The 21,036-nt window shown below is 38.9% G+C and overlaps 1 protein-coding gene across 31 annotated transcripts in view; it reads right to left on the bottom strand.

The window, feature by feature from the left end:
• The window catches only part of NRXN1 (neurexin 1), a 1,248,790-nt gene that overhangs the window by 553,056 nt on the left and 674,698 nt on the right, over nt 1–21,036 (bottom strand). For 15 of the 31 annotated variants that reach the window (XM_073339213.1, XM_073339185.1, XM_073339187.1 and 12 more), the window contains 2 exons: nt 20,701–20,727; nt 19,643–19,762 (listed from right to left, as the gene is read on the bottom strand). In XM_073339213.1, the coding sequence (XP_073195314.1) occupies nt 19,643–19,762; nt 20,701–20,727 (147 nt within the window). Of the gene's footprint in view, nt 1–7,959; nt 8,082–17,454; nt 17,608–19,642; nt 19,763–20,700; nt 20,728–21,036 lie in introns of those variants that run through there. The other 16 variants (XM_073339192.1, XM_073339208.1, XM_073339197.1 and 13 more) reach the window with 3 other exon arrangements.

The raw sequence follows: 21,036 nt of genomic DNA, 5'->3' as shown, positions 1-21,036 counted from the left end.
GGAAAAATCTTCCGGCTGGCGTGCACGCGGCCGGCACACACCTGCTTGGAATGGACATGAAGAATCACTCGAAGAACTTACTTTTAGCATCTTCCAAAGATGTAGAGTCACTAAAGAGATAGGTAGGTACCAATTATAAGTTTGAACACATCTATTAATGTTAACTAGACCCCATAAAGCAGATTTTTGCAATTAAAAATACTGGACCAAATTCCAGCCTTCTATCTGAATTTAGCTCTTCAATCACTAGAAGACTTTTGGCCCTATAAAGAAACTTTGCAGCCTGTGGTATCAAATATTACCTCTCACAAATCAGACTATTCAATGGTGGAATTCTACCCATTTTCACCAAACTAGCCCTGATATATCAAAAGAGAAGGTAGCACCTCTCAAAATAGCTAATTCAGATATAAAGATTAAAATAATTTCACAACAATTTAGGAATGTCAGGCTCTTTAGATAGGTAAAGTGGCTACAGCTTTCAGTTAACATCCATATGACGGAACACAATGGAGTGGAAATTGCTTATCCAAAATGTGCGGGAGGTTGCAGCATTTTGTGATAGTTGCTAATATTTATATAGGGTGTAATGTCATGGCTTTTGATGGCACTGCTCCAGGAATGAATATGACCAGAGTTCTCTATGTGGTTGAACTATTCTTTTTCCAAGTTAGATTTCTGGTGCTCGTGAAACCCCTTGTATCAGATATATTTCTCCTGCCCACTCCTTATTTATGTCTAATACTATCCCCACAAAGTGTTACCTACTTCTTCCTCTTCTTCTTTTTTTCTTTTAATTTCTCCATTTACCAAATTACCAGCCAATGGCAACATTATGAAAGATAAGCGACTAATGATCAATTTTAAAAGATTACTGGTCTTAAATCCTTGAGACAGGACACAGTGGTGTGCAAAGCATGTAATTTTATCCATGGGACATCCATTTTCTATCATTAAAGTACACTGTATAAAAGTAACAAGTATACTGTTAAGAGCAGTTATTTTGTCAAGCACAATTCTCAAGGAATTTTAAAAAGAGTGCAAAGTGCAAACCACATGCCATAAAACTATGTAGTTACTCCCATCCTCCAAAAAACCCCTTTACTGTAGTGGTTAAAGAGTTTTGTACACAGGATGTCTGAATGCATGCAAGCACTAACATCCTAATGATTAGCAAACTTCATTGATAGGACTGGCTGCAAATTTTTAGAACAAACAAGAGCTACAGCAAATTAGCTGAGGACTTTAAAATAGGCTAAATGTATATTGTGCCTGGGGAGTCAATTTGAATGGCTTCTTGGTGGAAAAGAGGGCAAAGTCAGCAACTGTGGCAGCATGTCGTAAATATAATAATGGCTCCATGCCATGCTATAGTTTACAAATCATGCAGTAGACTATTTAGGCCAGGGGAGGGCAAATTACGGCCCGCGCACCAGATGTGGCCTGCCAGCCATTTTAATCTGGCACTAGAGCTTCCGCTGGGCAGTGGGGTCTCGGGCTTGCCTCGCTCCAGCCGGGGAGCAGGGACAGGGGCCACTCCCAGAAGCTCCTAGAAGCAGTGGCATGTCCTCACTCTGGCTCCTATGTGTTGGAGCAGCCGGGGGCTCCTCTCTGCATGCTGCTCCCACCCCAAGCACCGCACGCTCCCATTGGCCAGGAACCACAGCCAATGGGAGCTGCAGGGGTGGCAGCTGTGGATGGGGGAGCATGCAGCTGAGCGGCCTGGCCATGTCTTCGTGTGGGAGCCAGAGAAGAGACATGCCGTTGCTTTCGGGAGTCGCTTGAGGTAAGCACCTGCACCCCTGAGCATCCTCTCGCAATCTTCATTCCAGAGGTGTTCATAACTCTGAGATTCTACTGTATAATACCACTGGGATCTCAAATCAGAACTTCTTTCTATATCAGAGTGATGGGAAGTTAGATTTAAATCTCTGGAATTAAATTCAGCTTTCTGGTGTTTGTTCTGAGTCATCTCAGAATCTGGAAAGAGGCTATTTTGGGACATTTACTGTGATTTGGAGTAGGCTGAAATCTCACAACAAAAACAATTCTTTCAGGATTAAGGACTAAAATGGTGGAAATCTCATAGCAGCAGCAGGAGCTAATCTCATGAAATTTCTACTTTTGAAGATGGCAGTAATCTCACAAGCTCAGATGGGTTTTGCAAGAATTCTAGCATTTGGAGTCAAAATCTCACAAGACTTTGGTGCCATCAAATCCTATTCTGAACCCTACTCCAAATTTGGCCTTAGGTCTGAATTCCAAATTTTAGAGTAAATTCAGTCTGGTTCTGAATGCTATTTTTTGCCCAGTTCTTCACTGAAGGTTATGCTTGATCTGATATCAGATTTTAGTAACATTAATAACAACAGATTTTAGTAACATTAGAAGAAATTTATAGTGAAACCTCCTTGTCGGGATGGATTTAGCAACCTCCCATTTTGATCACGTGATTGATCACTGTACCCAGATTTCCCAACTCAGAGATATATAATCTAAACAATCTCTACATATTACAAGGACAGAAATAAGTCCTGCTAGGAATTTTAATGCAAAGGCATGTCTTTCAGGTTACAATTGGCTATAATTGGCATTCCCACAGCTGTAACGTTCTAATTTACCTGCAGCAGAGCTGCATTCAGAAAGGTAAGAAATTATTTCCTACCTTTAAAAACATCAAAGAAATTGCTTCCAGTCTGATCCTTACAACTCAGTGTCCACAGTATAAGCATGGGGCAAACATCAGCGCCAAAAAGGAAATGGCTTTTAAAAAGTGTTTTTTAATCCACGTTACCAAATCATTAAATTCAGATTTCACTGCATACAGAGTTGATACATGTTTATATGATTAAATCCTTTATAACTGGTTGCAAGCAAATATTCATATTAATGGAGAGCATTAATCTCTCACCATAGAAACAGATTCTGTTAGGGCTCCCACTGTATTTCTCAGAAAGCGCGTGTAAAAAGGGACACCCTATGTGAATTTCTAATTTGTCTCCAGTCAACATTTCTAATGTATCCATAATCTGAGTACTTCCATTCCATGTTGAAATAGTTTAGATAAAGATGTGTGAAATAGATTGTGTTTCTGATACATGCTAATAGTTTGGAGTAAAGACACAGTTGTTTGGAAAGCTGCACCCCATCAACTGCTGGCGAAGGTGATGCTTTTAGACAGCACAAATCTCTTTTTGAATACAATATTGTAATACCTTAGATGAACACTTTATTGGTGTACCACATGCCATTGGTATTGGTGTACTACATGCCACAGAATGGACTTCCACACTGGCCCCGCATAGACCAGCATGAAAAGCTGCAGTACAGAGGCCAGGGGAAAGACCATGGAATCTGCATTAATGTAGATCCAGGAGTCCCAACAATCTGTGCAATTTGCTGCAGCCTCAGAAGGGAAAGGATTCTGTTCAGGCTTGCTCACTCGCCCTGGGTTACCCGGCGTAAGGGAAGCTGGATTTCACAACCCAATCCCACCGTACTCTACCTACATAAACTCAATTACTCTATACAGATGTTGTGGATTCCAAGGTAAGGCCCTTTATGCTACTCTGACAGCATAAAGGGGCCATAAAGTGGATGAAAAAAAGACAGCTGAGAATACTTCCTGTACGCAAGGCCTTCCCAAGACAGTGGGGTACTGGCCTAAATGCTCCATGTCAGTCTTGCTACCATCCTCCAGAAGAAGGGGCATGTCAGGGCCCAGGGCTAGGGACTTGTCTATAATGCACTGCACCATGACTAATCCCTGCTTTTAAGGACACACAGGGGGCCATGTAATTTAGAGACAGCTCTAAATTACACTGGAGTCCAGGCATGCTTGCTATTGTTCCAGAATACAGGGAGTACAAAGGTAACTGGAAGCCACACTCCCCACCCCATTCCTACCCCAAGACCGGGGCAAAATAACTGAGAATTAGGGCCCTAAGGCCCAGATCCTCAAAAGTGCTCAGGTTTCTAACATCAACTGATTTCAGTGGAAGATGGGAGCTTAAATACTTTTGAGGATCTGGACAAAATTGTTTGTCAAATTACGGGAACAGATAAATCACTATTATTACAAATCAGTTTATATTTGAATGCAATTTGATAGCACAGATAGCTATGGAAACAAATTTCAGCGGGTATGTTTTCTTTTTTAAAAGCTGGTGTAACCGTGAACACAAAAATAGCCAGCATTTCATTTTAAGGTTAAGTGCAGGTTAAATGACTAAGATATTAATAGTTGAGACCAGGCAAATTAAAATTAAAATTAGCCTGGATAAGAATGTGTGCTTTGCATGACGTAAGACAACGATGATTGCTATTTATGGCCAAGTAGCATGTGATTGTTAATTGAGTTTTATAACACTTTCTGCAAAAAATAAAATGTATACCCTTATGAGTTTTATTAGTACAGTGAGATATATGTAGAACGTTATACAGAAAAGCATATGCAACAACTCTTGAAAAAGCACTGGAGTGGATTACCATGGTTTCCCTTTGTGCATTGGCGGCGTACAATCAAGGATTACTGCCACCTGCCAACTCAATGAACTAAACCATGTGCTTCCACATAAAAATAAGCAATTCTAACATTAAAAAGAAAATGAGTGTTAAACCATAATGGCCTTCAGGGACAGTCTATTATAAGCTGAGTATTTCTTCTACCTTCCAAATGACTGATTTTCACCATTATCTCTTTTTACTGGCCCAGAAAGATGTAGGCTCTGCCAAAACCTTTTTCTAGTTAAACTAGCCCATCTAATGAAATGCCTGCAATCCACGCGACTCAGGAGACAGCTGGTTCGAAATCAAGACTTCTAGTGTTTGCAGGTTCACATTAAATTCCAGTTTCAGGTTTACAGATTGTTCATTGTACAGAAGCAAAAAAATACACAAAACTGGTTAGAGTCTTACAATGTATTAAAAACCAGAAACTCAACTTAGAGCATGGGCAGAGGGTATAAGAGGCCAGGGATGTGGCCCAAACAGAATTTGGTGCATCTCCCTCCAGAGGCTCATTGGCCAGCTGCCTTTGGAGTGCTGCCACCGAAAGGGCTTCTGAGCTGTAGCTCTGCCCCGAGGCCCCACTCCCACTCATCATCTCCCCCCATAACCCCACCCACGCTGCTCCAATTCCCACTCCCGCTCCTTTTCTTGCTCCCGAGGTCCTGCCCTTACTCTACCTCTTCCCCTGAGCTCCACACCCACTGTTTGTACCTCTCCGCCCCCTCCCCCAAGGCCCTCCTCTCCTGCTGAGGAGTGGCAGGAGGGGGGAACTTGAGAGAGAGGGTGAAGTAGCCTGAGCAGCAGGCAGGGAGGCCTCAGGGGTAGGGTGACCAGGCGTCTGGTTTTTGACCAGACCCTGGTGGCTCCGGTCAGCACTGGGTCATTAAAAGTCCAGTTAGCAGTGTTGCGGAGCTAAGTCAGGCTAGTCCCTATCTCTCCAGGCACCGTGATGCACCCTGGAAGCAGACAGCAGGTCCACCTCCTAGGCTGGGGGTAGGCGGGGGAGAGGACATGGGGCTCCATGTGCTGCCATAGGGGGATGGGGTGGAGGGGGCGGGTGGGGGGAATCTCAGGGGGAGGGGGCGGAGAGGCACAGGTGGGAGGATTTTGAGGCAGGTGGCTGAGCAGGAGCCAGGCCTGGGGCAGAGCGTGGGCGTGGCTTTGGGGGGAGGAGGTTGAACAGGGGCAGGTCTCAGGGTGGAGCAGGGAGTGGGGCCATAGTCCAGGTGCCGGAGGACCCTCCTCACTTCTGGGAGCTTCCAGTGCTCACGCCTACCCTCCCCGAATTCAGGAGTCACATGCTGCCTATGTCTTAGAGTATTAAAAGATAATGTGAAAAAAGGGTTATTGGAAAAGAATATGGCAAGGTATAAAGCAATTTTCCATGCCAGCTATTATGGTTCATTATATAGTTTCCCTCCCCTGCCCCACACCCAGGATTTTCACTGTATTTTAACCACTTAGAGAGATAGCAACCAGTTTATATAGACTCACATGATGATTAAGATATGAAAAAATAAATTATCATTGCAAATGGCTCAAATCAATTGGGAAATATATGTGCCCCTTAGAGGCTACAGTTATGGATAAATATGTACCATATCCATATTATAATCAGTATCACCTTGTATTTATGTAACTCCCAGTCAAACCATTTACACTGGGAAATGAGAACTTGCTGCTGTGAGGATGCCATGAAATGGTCTATTTTTTATTTTATTTTGAAAAGTCCCATAGGGGTTCATGGTGCTTTACAGACCATATAAGGACCCTACCCAGAAGATTTTACAACCTAATGCTCTGATTCTGCAAACCCTTATGCCTGTGCTTATCTTTCCCTGTTGTATTTCTCACCCTACTACTCCCCACCTGTTTTCTTTGTTATCCTTTTCTGGGTTAAAATGAACAAAGGCCTGATCCTGCAAACACTTAGACGTGGATAACTTCAAACACATGAAGTCAATAAGACTATCTATTTTTAATTTGCCCCTCACCAAAGTAACTAAAGATCTATTTTCATCATGACGAAGTAAGCATGCTGTTATTTACTATTAGTTTCCAATAGTGTCCAGCATGTGCTAGGTGTAATACAAACAGAAAATGAAGACATGGTACCAGTGGGGTTAAGGGTCTTAGGTCCTTATTTAGTAAGGCATTAAACTTGTGCCTGCGTTACGCCCATGCTTAAAGTTAGGCACATGTGTAAGTACATTGCTGAACTGAGACCACAGGCCTTTCACTTCTAGGTTCAAATCCATCCGGATTAGTAGTAACCAAAAGTTACTCACTGATGTCTTTTTGGTGTCCTATGTTAAATGAATTTTATAGTCTCAGTTCAGTTTCTAGCAGGCAAATCTCACATCAACCTGATAGCTTGTTGGCAGTTTCAGGAAGATGCCAGGAAGAGTGAACAGGTTTGAAGAGTGAACTGTTTGCTACCATTCTAAAGAGGTACAAGTACTGCCCCATCAGTACAGAATTATATTGGCTGAGTGGTGTTGAGAATCTTGCATTGCCACTGTGTGTGCTCTTCCTGTTCTACAGATATAGAAGACTTCAATTTCCAAGACTTTAAAGCTTGATACCTTTCAAAAGCACTAAATGAACAGGAAAATATTTTAAAAATCAATGCATTATCTCTCTCTAATTATTATAGACTTCATTCTGAAATGCAGAGAGAATGCTATTGAAATCCATGATAGGTGAGTTTATCAGATGATTTAATCATCTCATAGTAATTTGGATTTACAAGTCAAACATGGTAGGAATATATAGATTATGAGAAATACCTTTTTTTGTTAGATCTCTGAAGCTACATCACACATCATTTATATTACAAGCTTATGAATTAGCATTCACAAGCTTTTCCCTGTTGTCTGACATATTGCATCTTCCACAGGAAATGGTTAATCTTCAATGAAAATTTCATCTCTCAGCCCTGTGAATTTATTGGGGTAACAGAGGGAATGTATTCTTTGAAGTTGGCTGTCATCGCAGTAAAGCTGCGTTACGTAGTTCAAATTAAGTATCTGTAGTAATACATATCAGTAGTGAGTAAAAGCTGGGAAGATCAAGGCTTTGGGGTACAATTGCAAGGGAAAACTGGATTATGCTTGTTCTGTAAAAGCTTCTACCTAAAATTGTTTGTGATTTTTAAAAATTACTAGGATTCACTTGTACAGAAATTAAAATCACTTATAGTTTCAATTCTAAACTATCTGAACTTGATTTGACACACCACTACCGTTCCAGTAAAATTGAAATAGTTTCCATTTATTCATGGTAGTACATTCTATTACATAGATATAATTTTGAATAACTTTCCCCTCAGGGTTTATAGAAAGACATCTATTAAAATGTGTCCCTGTCTTTTAACAGAATAAAACCAGGAAGAACATATGCTATGATGGACATATGCTGTGGGTTTAAACTTGTGGGAATTCAAAATGACAAGGGGAAGAAGTTGGCTTGAGATGTATAGCAGGGGGATCCCAAGGGTCAGTACAGCAGGGTTTTGGTGCTTCTAGAAACAAACACGTATAACAGTGTTTTGAATCACAAGGGTGGTTCATCTGCAAAGTACGGAAGTAAAAATATCGAAGGCATCAGTACAGACCATCTTTCTCATTTTACCAGGCATTGCAGTGCTTTTGATTCACTCCAGGACAGCTACTTCTTGTCCAGAGCCAAAAAGAGAGGAAATATAATCTGGCTGTAATTCTGGTTAACAAGTGACAACAACCACAATTACAGGGCAAGAGGTTACTAGAACAAAGGAGCAGCTAAGAGGAGTGTTTTAAAAAACAAATACAACTAAGAGGAGTGATGTAGCTCTCTGCTACTTAAGATGAGGATACGCTGCTGGCTGCTGTTGGTGGTAAAATTGGCTTTCCATGAAATGTTTGACTAGACTGGAGAGGCAACCTACAATTACTAGAAGACTGTGAGAAAGTCCATAGCTGTAGTCAGTTGAGGCACAAATCAAAGCAATCCAGACATCCAAACCATTGAAAAGCCAGCAAACCACATGAAGAAAGCAGACAACAGCGTGAGACTCAAGCTGCTCCCCAAACTCAGATACATCTGTGACTTGTATTTGGAGTGTGCTCATACTGTTGTTATATTCCTGGTAACTTTTAGTAGATATAGTTCAGGTTGCTGTTTAGGGCTTATCTCAGAATTTGTATGTATTATTGGAAATACATCCTGTGAATAACATCAGTAGCCTCCTGCATACAGTATCATTTATTCTCTTTAAGTAATTAATCAATGACCTGATTTTCAGAGGAACTGAGTACCTTCATCTCCCAATGACTATTAGCTCCTGGGAATACCGGGCCTCGCACCCCAATCTTTAATAGATGATTCATACTTTTGAATATCAGGCTATAGTTTCCACACAGCGATACCTTGTGCTTTACAAAATATAATATTTTAAATAATCCAAACTTTAGCCATTGGCTCAGCTACAAGTTTTCTCCAAATGTACATTGTTTCAAAGGGTTAGAAATTTAAAGCAATAAATACATGCTAAAGCTGGGATTGGTAGTTTTGCTTATACTCCATAAAACAGGCTAGATTACAGCTTGCAAATTGTGGCTGTAAACATTAATGTATTCTGACATTGGATCCTGTATATCATACAAATGGAGTACTTTTTTACGTGTGAAAATTTACAATTATAATGTGTCTCTTCCTGTGGCTATGTTTTAATTAGTGGTGTGGAGTCACTACACAGGGTGTTAGAGAACACCAGTGTAAATGTTGTTAAAGAATAAGCACTGAGTTTGATAAAGGTCATCCATATGGCCTTTAAATTGGTCCAACAGGGACCAAGCAACTTGATGGAGATGCCTTAGAAGAATTGTGCTTCATCACCCTTCCTCTTTTGCTTACCACTTACTAGTGAATTTGGTCTGTGATCTTTATTCAGTGGGCTCTTTCTGAATTGTTTTGATGATGTCGGTGGGGAAAATGTACCCAGTAAAGAATTTTTTTTTATATTTGAGAGATCCATGGACAGTGTCACACATTATAAAACAGAAAGGAAACATGAGATGGGACAGCTCTGGGCTGCTTTGCTGCTCTGATCTGTGATAAAGAGTTGTTGCAAGCCCTTCTCTAATTCCCCCCCACACCCCCCCCCCGCCCAATGCCCTCATTTTTTGGTGCTTGTTGTCTGCATTATGGCATCTGAATACTAAAAAGCTTGAATAATTTCTTCAAGCCTGGAGGTACTGCTTCATCACAGTCTTTGCAAGCTGTTTTTACTACCCCCCACCCTGGTTCTCTTATTGCAGTCTCTTAAATGACTGAGCAGAGAATGGATACCCTGCATATATGGCTACTGAGACCACCAAAATGCCATGACCAAGAGCAATACAAAATTTACAAGTCTCAGCCAAGAAGAAATTTTGAAGACTCAAACATCACAGATGCCAGGCGGAAGAACTAAAGAATGGACAGAGAATCCAGAGTACAGGAATCATAGACTCAAAGATAAGGGCTGAGGGAAAGATCGGAAACAGTTCACATAAACGGGACAGCTAACTACCTGTATTGAAAGCTGTTTGGAGGTAGATCAGTGAATAAAGGCCATAATCATTACCTCTCTCATGGTGTGAGAATATAACAGAATTTTAAAAGCAGCTAGAGTGGTGGATGTCATATATATAATATAAAACTCACCTTTCTCTATGCCCTCCTTGACTATACTGAAGTGCATGCTCACATCCACAGCAGCTAAGAAAACTGAACTTAAAATTCACAATCCAGAATGCCTTAATTTATCCACCTAGGCTCCAGGTTCATTTTGAAGGGACGCTCTACATATTTATTGCATCTACAATAGAAGAGGCTTTTCTTTATTTGAAATTGTTAAAGGCACCTGGTAAAGGTGAGGACATGGAAGACCACTGAGATCTTATTGAGCTACTGTAAAGTTCTACTTTCTTAACTAATATGTTTTCTTCTTTAAATATATATTGCTTAGTATCTATTTAGCTATCAGTCAAGAGAGAATACATGAAAGTGAGGGTCAGGTTGCCTTAGAAACATAAGCCCAATTGTACAGGCTTTGGAGAGAAAGAATAATTCTATTTTAGAATTTTGAACTGCCATCCATCATTATAGAAACTGAACACCTTCCACATAAGATATATTGGCAATAGCAAACTCCCTCGTAGAATTAAAGGACATTCTGGCTTTTCTCTCTTTTGGGGGGTTATAGAACATTCTACCTGGGGTAGATTTATTTGTTTATTTATTTTTTAAATTTTAAGATGGGGGGGTTATTGAACCCTGAAGAAGATGGCCTTTAAAGAAGAGGAGAAGACACACATCAATATCTGGGTTCTGCTGGAGGGGAAAGATTGTAATGCTGTTACATCAACTCCAGCTGTGTCATGTATTATAATTAATACTATTCAGAAATCCTAGAAGTTACTTAAAATGGATTTTCAATATATCATATTGCTAGAATATAAAGGTTTTTCAAGGCCGGGAATTAAAGTATTTTACAGACAAAACTATAAGAAAGCATACTGATAGCAGAAATCTGCTCTTGTTATTGTTGTGGACAGCTTTTGGCCACTCAGTTTTAGACCTGAACTTTGTACAATATGACTTTAAAGCATAGCAATTGAAAGTCCTAAGGAAAAGAGTCTCTCATGATATCTAGCAGACCGATTTTAGTTCCATGAGAATACATTCAATTAACCCTTAATCATTTTCATGATACTGGAAATGCTTCCAGGATTTGATTTATAGAATTATTATGCTATCAGTTAAAAAAAAAGATATTCCTGAAATACCAAAATCAAATTTAATTACTCCAGTGATTCCTCCAGAGATACAGAGAAATTGGTATTTTTCTGACATTATGTTCTGTTTTTAATATGTTGGAATAGAAGAGTCTCTCTGAGTATGGCCTAAGAGATCTATTACATAATTACTGCCATCTGAGATATAAACACAATTACAATAGTGCTACCCTTGCCAAACTGGAAGTTCCCAAATGGCTACACCACGTTGTGTTTAAGGTTCAGGGAAAGGGTTGTAGTGGTACATGCCCCTCAAATGTCCTTCTTGAATTCTAAAGGGGGTGCAGAAAGAAGTGATTCAAAAAATCTGCCATTCTGTGATCCAAAAATTTGTACTGCTTAAGCCCTGATAAGAAAATAAATCCAGTTCCAAACTTGTTGCATAAAACCATATTGCAATGGAAACTGATTGAAAATAGATGAGATGCTAGGCGAAGCCTTCAAAAAATTCTTTGCCATAATAGGAAGGTTGACGAGTAGCTGATATCTTGCCAAAATGTTCAGTATAGGAAACTGATCAAAATATATTTCAGTTTTCCCTACATATCACATTTACTTCTTTCCTTATATGGTCACATAAGAGGTTACCAGAAATGCTCCATCATATAAACACCTTCTGCAGTCATTGTAAAACAATCTTCTCTTGGTTCACAACTTAAAAAAAAACCAAAACCGTTTCTATATCATTTAGAAAATGTTTTTTTTCCCCCAGAAAATAAGTAAGGTTATGCAAATCATCTGATACCAAAATATCCTAGTATAGTCTTAGATAAAATACCTATATGCCCTTCTCTGGAAATTGCAATCAAACCACCAAGAACAGTAATACTGTAACTCACATAATACAGTTAATGAAAGCTTTTATTACATTAATTCATTTCAAGTTATGTGAAACAGTAAAAAAAAATCTGTCAATGTAAAAAAAGGGGAAAGAAAAAAAAGTCATAATTATACATATCCATAATGTTTCCTCTTGACATTTTTAAAGACCAATCTAGTGAGAATTCCTTCTTTAAAAAATCTCAGCTGGGCAAACAAATTAGACAAATGACATTTTTTGAACTCTTTCCTTTCCCTTTGTCATTTTCTTCCTTTTAACTTCCCCATACTCTCCCTGCTCCTGCTGAAGATTCTCTCACTCCCCCAACTCCTAACCAATGACTCCTGAATAGCTCTTCCTGCTCCTTTCACAGCTTTCCTCCTCCCTTGAGGGTTCCCAGCTGTCTGAACACACCTCCCAAAAACTGACCTTGTAAAAAATCCTGATCCCTTTGAAGTCAATGAAAGTTTGGCCACTGATTTCAGTGGTGCCAGGATTTTACCCAATGTCTCGTAATAATAGATTAAGAAAAGGTAAACTGGACAAATCAAACTTTCCCCAATTAGTTCAACTGGCTTGCCCACTATTGTAGTTTTGTTAATATCTACCTTTATTTCTCCTGTGCACTGTAAGCCTTCGAGGGAAAAATAACCATAATGAACATTTGGCTTGCTATGTTATCAAGGGCAGATTTTTAATTCTCAGCTACTAGGGACTGAAATCAGATGGCTGTTAAAACACTCACAGAAATTTCCCATTCCTTCTTTTTACAGCACAGGGGATGGGGGTGGATATCTTAATTAGTAACTAGTAATCTGTGACAGCATGCCTGAGGTGTTGGGTAGGAATTGTTAACACTACATTGAAAAGGAGCAGTAAATAGCTCATATGACTATTGCAGCTCTATGTCACTGATTCAGTTTACAGCCAGATCAAAAGTACTACCCATCAGAAATGAAGGATGGTCATGCGGCTAAGGCACTAGGCTTAGACTCAGGAGCTCTGAATTCAATTCCGGGCTCTGCCCTAAAATTCATGTGTGACTGAGGGTAAGTCACTTAACCTCTCTGTACAATAGGAGATAATAATCATCCCTTTTCCCCACCTTTTATCATCTTTGTCTATAAGATTTTAAGTTCTTCTTGAGAGGGACTTCTCATACTATCTGTGGGTGCTGAATTTAATGCAATGGGACCCCAAATTTTGGTTGGGGCTTCTATGCATTACCATAATACAAATAATTAGAGCAACCATAATCTGACCTCAAATGGATGGTTGACAAGAAATGTTTTGGTGGATTTGCTCTTGTTTCTTGCAGAAATGTGGCCACATCAGAAAAGACATAATTATGACTAGCACCTTAATGTGAATCTCAAGAGTGGCCCAAGAAACAAGAAGTGGCACACCCAGAGCAATATTAAGGTATACTGGCAGAGCAGCATGTAGGGAAGAGATGTGGACAGAGGATTTTAGTCTCTTGTTTGTATTATACTGGACTCCTGTGTCAACACAGATTGCAAGAACCTGCATCCCCAGACTTGCAGTTTCTAAAGGAAAAAAGGATTTTGAGAGAGGGGAGTTTCTACAACAGTCCTACTGTCATCCTATGACAGCTCAGAAGACTTATTATGTTTGTAGCAAAAAGAGTAACTAGGTAAATGATCCCATCATCATATAACTGTAATCACACACACAAAAAACTATGTTCAAAGAACATTATTAAGATTGCAAAGTCAAGCAGTCAAAAGTAGGAAATGCCATAATTCAGGTTACTTGTTTAACCTCAGTTCAGATCCTTTGCGTGTATCCATTATGATACAGTCATTAATTACATGATCACATACTATTTTTTCTACAGGATCACTGTCTCATTCAATTCACAGGATGGACCGGCTCTGGAGATGAATCAGGGGTGCATAGTGAAGGAGACTTTGTCTAGAGGATCTTGCTTCATTTGTTGCAGGAGTTAGATGGATGGTGCTCACTTAATAAGCAACTATTCAATATTTTATTTCCTCCTTCACTACACAGCCCTAATTCTTCCCCAGAGCAGGTCCATCCTGTGCATTGAATGGCACAAGGTTCCTGTGGAAAAATAGCATATGATTATGTAATTAAAGACTATCATAATGCATACACGCAAGGGGGAGGGGGGGAAATATGGTTGCACAGGCAACCTTAATTCTGACATTTCCTAATTTTGACTGATTGACTTTTCAACCTTAATAATGTTCTTTTAATATAGTTTTTTTGGTGTGTAATTCCTAGTGTTTTAAAAGAGCAAACTGGAAAAACAGAAATTCCATCTTGTGACCGTATATTGACTCCCACGTAGTTCATATGCAGAGCTGAAACCTTTAGATCCACTTACCAGGCCTCTGCCATTGGAGCTAATGATAGCAGTAGTATCTTTTCATTCTCTGTGTGGACCAGCACTAAATACTGATATACTTTGCCAGCTGGTTTCACAGATATTTGCTGACAGCAGAGGAATGGTTCCATTCCAGGCTTTGGAGTGGAGTGCTCTAGTGGGCACAGATTCTTCAATCCATTTCCCACAAACATGACCCCTTCTGATCATCCCCTCCAACCTCTCCTTGTCACAGTCCCATCTCTGCCCCATCCCTGGCTTCTCATCCCAGTCCCATTCTCTTCCCCTCTCTCAGTCTCCTCCCCTCGGGTTTCTCATCCCAGTCCCAGCAAGTCCCAGTCTAACTCTGCCAAACTCTCATTCCAGCCGCCCCCTACTGGGAGTCCCAGTCTCCTCACCCAGCGAGTCCCAGACTGCCACCCTACCCCAACTCCCTGTCCCAGTTTCTGCCATATTCTCAGTCTCCTTGTCTCACTCTACTCCCCTCCCTTTCCTGCAGGTCCAGCTCATATCCCCTCTTCATTTAATCAGGCAGCTCCCTTCTCCACACTATGTGCCTTAGGCGGGAATCGGGAGATGAGGAAGGGTCATTAAGAACACAGCTCTTAGTTGAGGTGCAAGAGGTACAATTGCAGGGCAAGTCCTGCTTTAGCCCCAGGTGGGGCATCCCCAGTGCATATAGAATCTTTGGAAATTTAGCCTCTAAATTTGAGGAAATCAGAACTGAGGATGTATGAAAGGCTTATAACTTCATCATATTGGAGCAGGCTTTCACAGGTATGACAAAAGGCACATCCCTGATGCAAGGGTCACCTGCCAACCCCACCATATTTTAAGTCCCTGATCCAAATCATGGGAAAGATAGAGCTTCTCAAAGAAAAGATCACCAGAAATTATTTTTTACTATGGCAAGACAATGTATTTTCCCCTAGTTTTGTTCTTGGAAATGGCTTTATTTTAGCTAAAATACATGAATAAAAAAATCAGTCTGAGGCAGCTACCAAGCTCACCAAATTTAGGCCAAGCAGTTAAAGTTTGGCAAAGTTATGAGCAACTGAAAACAAGGTTTTATAGTGGGAAGAGTCCAGCAACTGTATTTACAGGTGGTGCTATCATCCCTGCCTACAATTCCACATATAGCCCAAACCTGCAACTGCATCAAGTTGCCTTGAATTCAAGTTGTGAAGTTTTATGGATTAGTATCTAAGCAACTGTGGAAGCAAATCTGACAATAACTATGGGCAACACCCTGATTTGTTAAGCAATGTAACTTTGATTCTATACTATATCAAAAAATTAAATTACCACATCTACAGTAGTCTTGCAACATTGATATGTTTCTTTCATTTGTTAAAAGTCAGAATCTTTTGTTAGAAAAGATTTACAATAAGACAGAAGGATTTTTTGTATATCCTTAATGAAAATCTGAACTTAATGTATTCATATTTCAGGAACAAAGTTTCTCTATTCATACAGGCTGTGAATGTCAAGTGTCTATTCAGAAGAGATTACCTGGTGAAGATCTAAACCATTGGAAAGAGGGATTTTAATGGTAGCGTTGACAAAGTGTTAGCTACACCATCACAAATACAACTCTTTGATATATTATTCCCTTATGGTAACAGACAGCATTGAAGCTGCCCTGTAATTTGGCACCTCAATGCTTCAATATTAATGTAATGTGGCAATGTTATTATTTTTGCTATTTTCCAGGCCATAATAGTGGTATTTGTTTCCAAAAATATGACATTATGCTCACTAATGTAGTTACACTTATGGACTGTGGTGGTGAAAACAGATGTAAAGTCATAGAAAGACTCAGAGCATTTGATTTAGTTTTTGCTGTTGTTGCCAGAGTTATTTTCAGCCTACTCTTATGAAAAGGCTGAGTGCCTGAGGAGGACAGTTTTCACTCCACAATCTGCAGTTACTAATACTTAGGATATTTGTAATGTTTTTTCTCAGAGGAGCCAGGATGCCAACCATTTGTAAGAATAGTCATTAACTGTCCTTTTTGCACAATGTTCTATGTAATCCTATTTTGTGAGAACATTTTCTAGTAGCCTGCTTTGCACTTAACAATATAGCATTTCCAACACACCACATCTACAAAGCATTGCTGCCATGCATCTCCAAGTGTCATATCATAGCAGAAGTAGTGATAACCTCGTCCTCATTGTGGGTCAAGACATCCCTACATTATTTCTCTTTCAGTAACTAGGAAATAGCACCATGTAACGTGTCCCTACCTGTGTCATCATGGGCATTAATGATCTGCAAGTGTGATATATCTGTTACACTGGATGCACTTAAAAAGTTTCTTCTGGACTGAAAATGTTTACAGATTCTAGTGATATTCCTGAATATGGTCCCCTATGCTGTAAACTGAGACATGCTGGCATGAATCAGTTTTCACAGAGGATATTAGCTTCACTCTTCCAGGAAGTACGTTCCCTGATCACTGGAATCTTTTCCTCCCCACTTACAGATATGTATAGGACATACTCAGTTTGTCAGAGGAAGAAACTGCTTCATGCTTTCCTTATTTTGAGCTGAATTTTGATACTCTTAACTTATGCTGAATAGCACTTTATAAAAAATCTCTTACATGCATATATATATATGTATTATGGTATTTTTGCATAGCTATCACAACTATATTTTTCTGTACTACTTTTTCCCCATTTTCCGTTTCCTCTGAACTTTCTGCTATGGAAATTAAGGACCAGGCGAGAGGTATGTAAGTGAAGACTAGAGATGACATGATGTCAAACTTTCATGAACTGAGGTCAGACTAGTTGACAGTAGTTGAGCAATGGTCTAAAGTTGCCGTTGGGGAGGTCTAGATTGGATATTAGGAAACACTATTTCACTAGGAGGGTGGTGAAGCACTGGAATGGGTTACCTAGGGAGGTGGTGGAATCTCCATCCTTAGAGGTTTTTAAGGTCCAGCTTGACAAAGCCCTGGCTGGGATGATTTTGTTGGGGTTGGTCCTGCTTTGAGCAGGGGGTTGGACTAGATGACCTCCTGAGGTCTCTACCAACCCTAATCTTCTATGATTCTATGACATACTGAAAATATCAACCTAAAAAGAACAACATCATTTGTACAAATTTCAAGAAATATCTTAACTAAGACTTGCAAGAAAAGTCAGGAAAAGTAGCTAGACAATGCTTTCTTCTTAATCCTCTGAAAAATAGTAGGATTTTACATGCTACACTTATCAAGTCACAGATAATGATACTTTATTATTTTTTTAATTTTTCACATTATTTTGATAACTTTTAAAGTGCTACCTACCTTAAAATAACCCAGTTTTTTTGTTACTCTAATATGCTACATGCATCATTTTGATATACTAAGCATTCTGTTTTACTTAGGTTTGTAAATATGAAACAGGCAAATCCAAATTTATGAATTAACAAGTACAGAAATTTTCTTATTTCAGAATACTGGGGCAGATTCTCAGTTCCTGTAAATCAGTGTAGTTCTGTTGGCTTCAATGGAGCAATGCTAAAATACACCAGTTGAAGACTGCACTTATTATGTTTTAAAGTGCACTTTATTCTTCAGCAGCAAAAAGTGTTATTACTAAAATGGCATGAGACAATTCTGCTGTCCTTAACTGAGCCAAATTTTTCTCGACATCAGTGTAAGCTCAGCTCAGTTAAACACCACTGAATTTTACCCAGTGTTTTGAGATCTGTAACAATATCGATAAGACACCCATGAAAGTGTATATGGCATCCAAATTAGCATCAAAACCAACTGCCTTTAGTAGTACCAGAACCCCACCCATTTTACCTGCACATCAGGCCTCTGAAATTTGGAATTGTGTGTCTGAAGGCTTAATGGTAGACTCTCTCCTAAATGCTTTGAATCTCCCATTATGCATTCTATCAGAAAGTGCAGATATCCAGAACTGGTTTTCTTCCACTTTTGTGATGGGAGATCATGAAAAAATGGGTATAGTTTGGGCAACAATTAAAAATAATAACAGAAAACCCCAACAATGGGAATCTTATGAGAATCTTTTGCCATACATTTTCCATATATTTTAATTTCTAATCTCATAACTGCTTGGGACCTACCATTTGAACTAAGCATTGTTAACTCTTTTGAGATAATCACAGTTATGATGCTGGTCTAGATCTTGTCCAATAAAGAAATGAACTTTGTTGTAGACTGGACAGCCAAAATTGCATATAGTAGCCAAAAAATGCTTGACTAGATATTTATATTAACACTTTCTACCATATTTGGCAGGATGTGGAAACCACACTCTCATTAAAATACATGTACACAACTGTGAAAATCAAGATGCCAAGTCTGATTGAAATGACCTTCTTGGAAATATGCAAAGGTTCCCAATAATCAGACATCTCAAATGGGATAAAGTTTAATCCTCAGTAAGAAATCTTGATAGTTTCTTTAATCAAATAGGCCTTATTCATTGCTGCATTATTGCAGTTTCATACCAAGCTAACTCCAGTGAAATCAAGGGGTCTAGACTGGCATGAAACCAGAGCAGCATGCTGGTGAAGCAGGTCCCATATTTATCACAACTTCCATTTGTACTTGAGAACCAGATGGCTGGTATATGATATTTGTGTTTATTCAGATGAAATTTTAAAAAAACCCTAAAACACTTGGAGTGCTTTTTATTTGACAGAGCTTAATGTGTCACCTAAAGAAATCCACAAAGAAAGATAATGAGCCTTGTCAACTGTTTCATAGTAATTACAGCTCTCATGAAATAAAGTTACAAAACTACAATATAGCTTAAGATAATGAAATATGAAAAGTTTTTTCTAATCAGAAAAAAACTATTTGTAATGTTTATGCAAGACTCATTTCAAATATGTAACCATCAATTCATTAGATATGCAATCAAATATAATAAACCCAAATTCTTTCACAATGTTAGATGTAGTATTGTTATCCCCCATTTATACTGTAATGCTTTATCACGTTCTTCCTACAAGCATCATAGATTTTCTCAGAGTTTTGCCAGTTCAATTAACTATATAATATTAGAATAATACAAATTTCAGACACTTTCTTTAAATACTGCCCTAGAGCTGTAAGGCTTTTAGATAAGCATTCTCTGATATACTTACGGTCATTGCACAATGGTCCACTAAAGGAGGTCATACTGCAGTCACAGCTGAATCCATCCCACTGCTGTAAGCACACTCCTTGGTTTGCACATGAATCCTCTTGGCATGTGGTGCTGGGGCCTGATGAGAACATACAAAAGCGACTAGCATTTTGTCTTTCAAAGTAACATGTTTTGTCTTTGGATCACATGGTAGTTGCCAACATCTTAAACCTAATGAGCAAAGGAATCTAAAGTAGAATTTATTTAAAACTTTCTGTGTTATGTGGAGGCATATAACATTACAAGATCTTTTGTTTTGGCTCTAATTCTGACAGAACAGAATTCATAAAGAAAACAAGGGCAGTAGGGATGTTAACACTGTAGCAAGCTATGGTTAATTTCACATCACACCATTAACAGGTTAAATCTTTTCTTTCATGAAATTAATGTATTTATTCTTTTTCCTGCAAAACGTGTTCCAACCAGCAAAACCAGGTACCATGGAAAATGGGAAATAAAGCTACACGAAACAAGATCAGAAAATTAAAAACAAGCTAGGAAATGAAGCTACATTGTAATGTACCTGAAATCCAAGAAAGTACTTTAAGAAAGAGCTGAGTCTAAAATAAAGAGGAGTTGGGGGATGGGTTTGCAGGAAGGAATGTTGGCAAGTATTGATTCACATGCTTTAGTGATCCCATGCAGGTTCTTTTTTAAACAGAAAAAAAAAATATCAGAGTACTAATGAGCTGGCATGCCCAAATGTGACATACACATGAAAAACAAAGCTATTCTATTTCTAGAGATTCATAACTAGACCACTGAAAAATAAAAGAACTTTTTAAAAGGTATGATCAAAGCACTAAAGCAATCACTATACAAACATATTCAAGACTGAAAGCCTTTATGCAAAATATGCCGTAAAATGAAGGTTCTTTATCATGTTTAGGGGTAAAAAGAGAAAATCTGAAACAAAACAACATACTTTATGGCAGGAAATGTACAGAGCATTTATTGTAGAAATCCAGCTGTGCATTCTGGGTTTCAGTCTTGTTTAATACACACAGGGCTATCTACCTTGCAAATCAGCTTTCATCAATGCAACTTTGTCGGCAAAATAAAAAAAAGGCAAAATATATTATATGTTAGTAAGCAATATTGAAATGGCAGCAAACACAGGAAAAACATTCAGAGTAAAGTGCATGCTGCTGTTAAAAAGAGAAAGAAATGCCATATAACACAAACAAATTAATGCTAATAGCCATAAATCTCTAGGCAAGCCAAAATGAGAAAGCAGTAATTTGCCAGTATTTTACTACAAATATAATGGTTAATTGAGCTGATGACATGTAATGAAGGAAAATTAAAAGTTTTTTTTCTTCTTCTTGGATAGATATGAATGCATTAGCAAAG

Source organism: Lepidochelys kempii, chromosome 3, assembly GCF_965140265.1.
Source record: "Lepidochelys kempii isolate rLepKem1 chromosome 3, rLepKem1.hap2, whole genome shotgun sequence".
In the NCBI taxonomy this organism is placed as follows: domain Eukaryota; kingdom Metazoa; phylum Chordata; order Testudines; family Cheloniidae; genus Lepidochelys; species Lepidochelys kempii.
The sequence above is the reverse complement of the archived record's forward strand: the minus strand, read 5'-3'. Positions and strand labels throughout refer to the sequence as shown.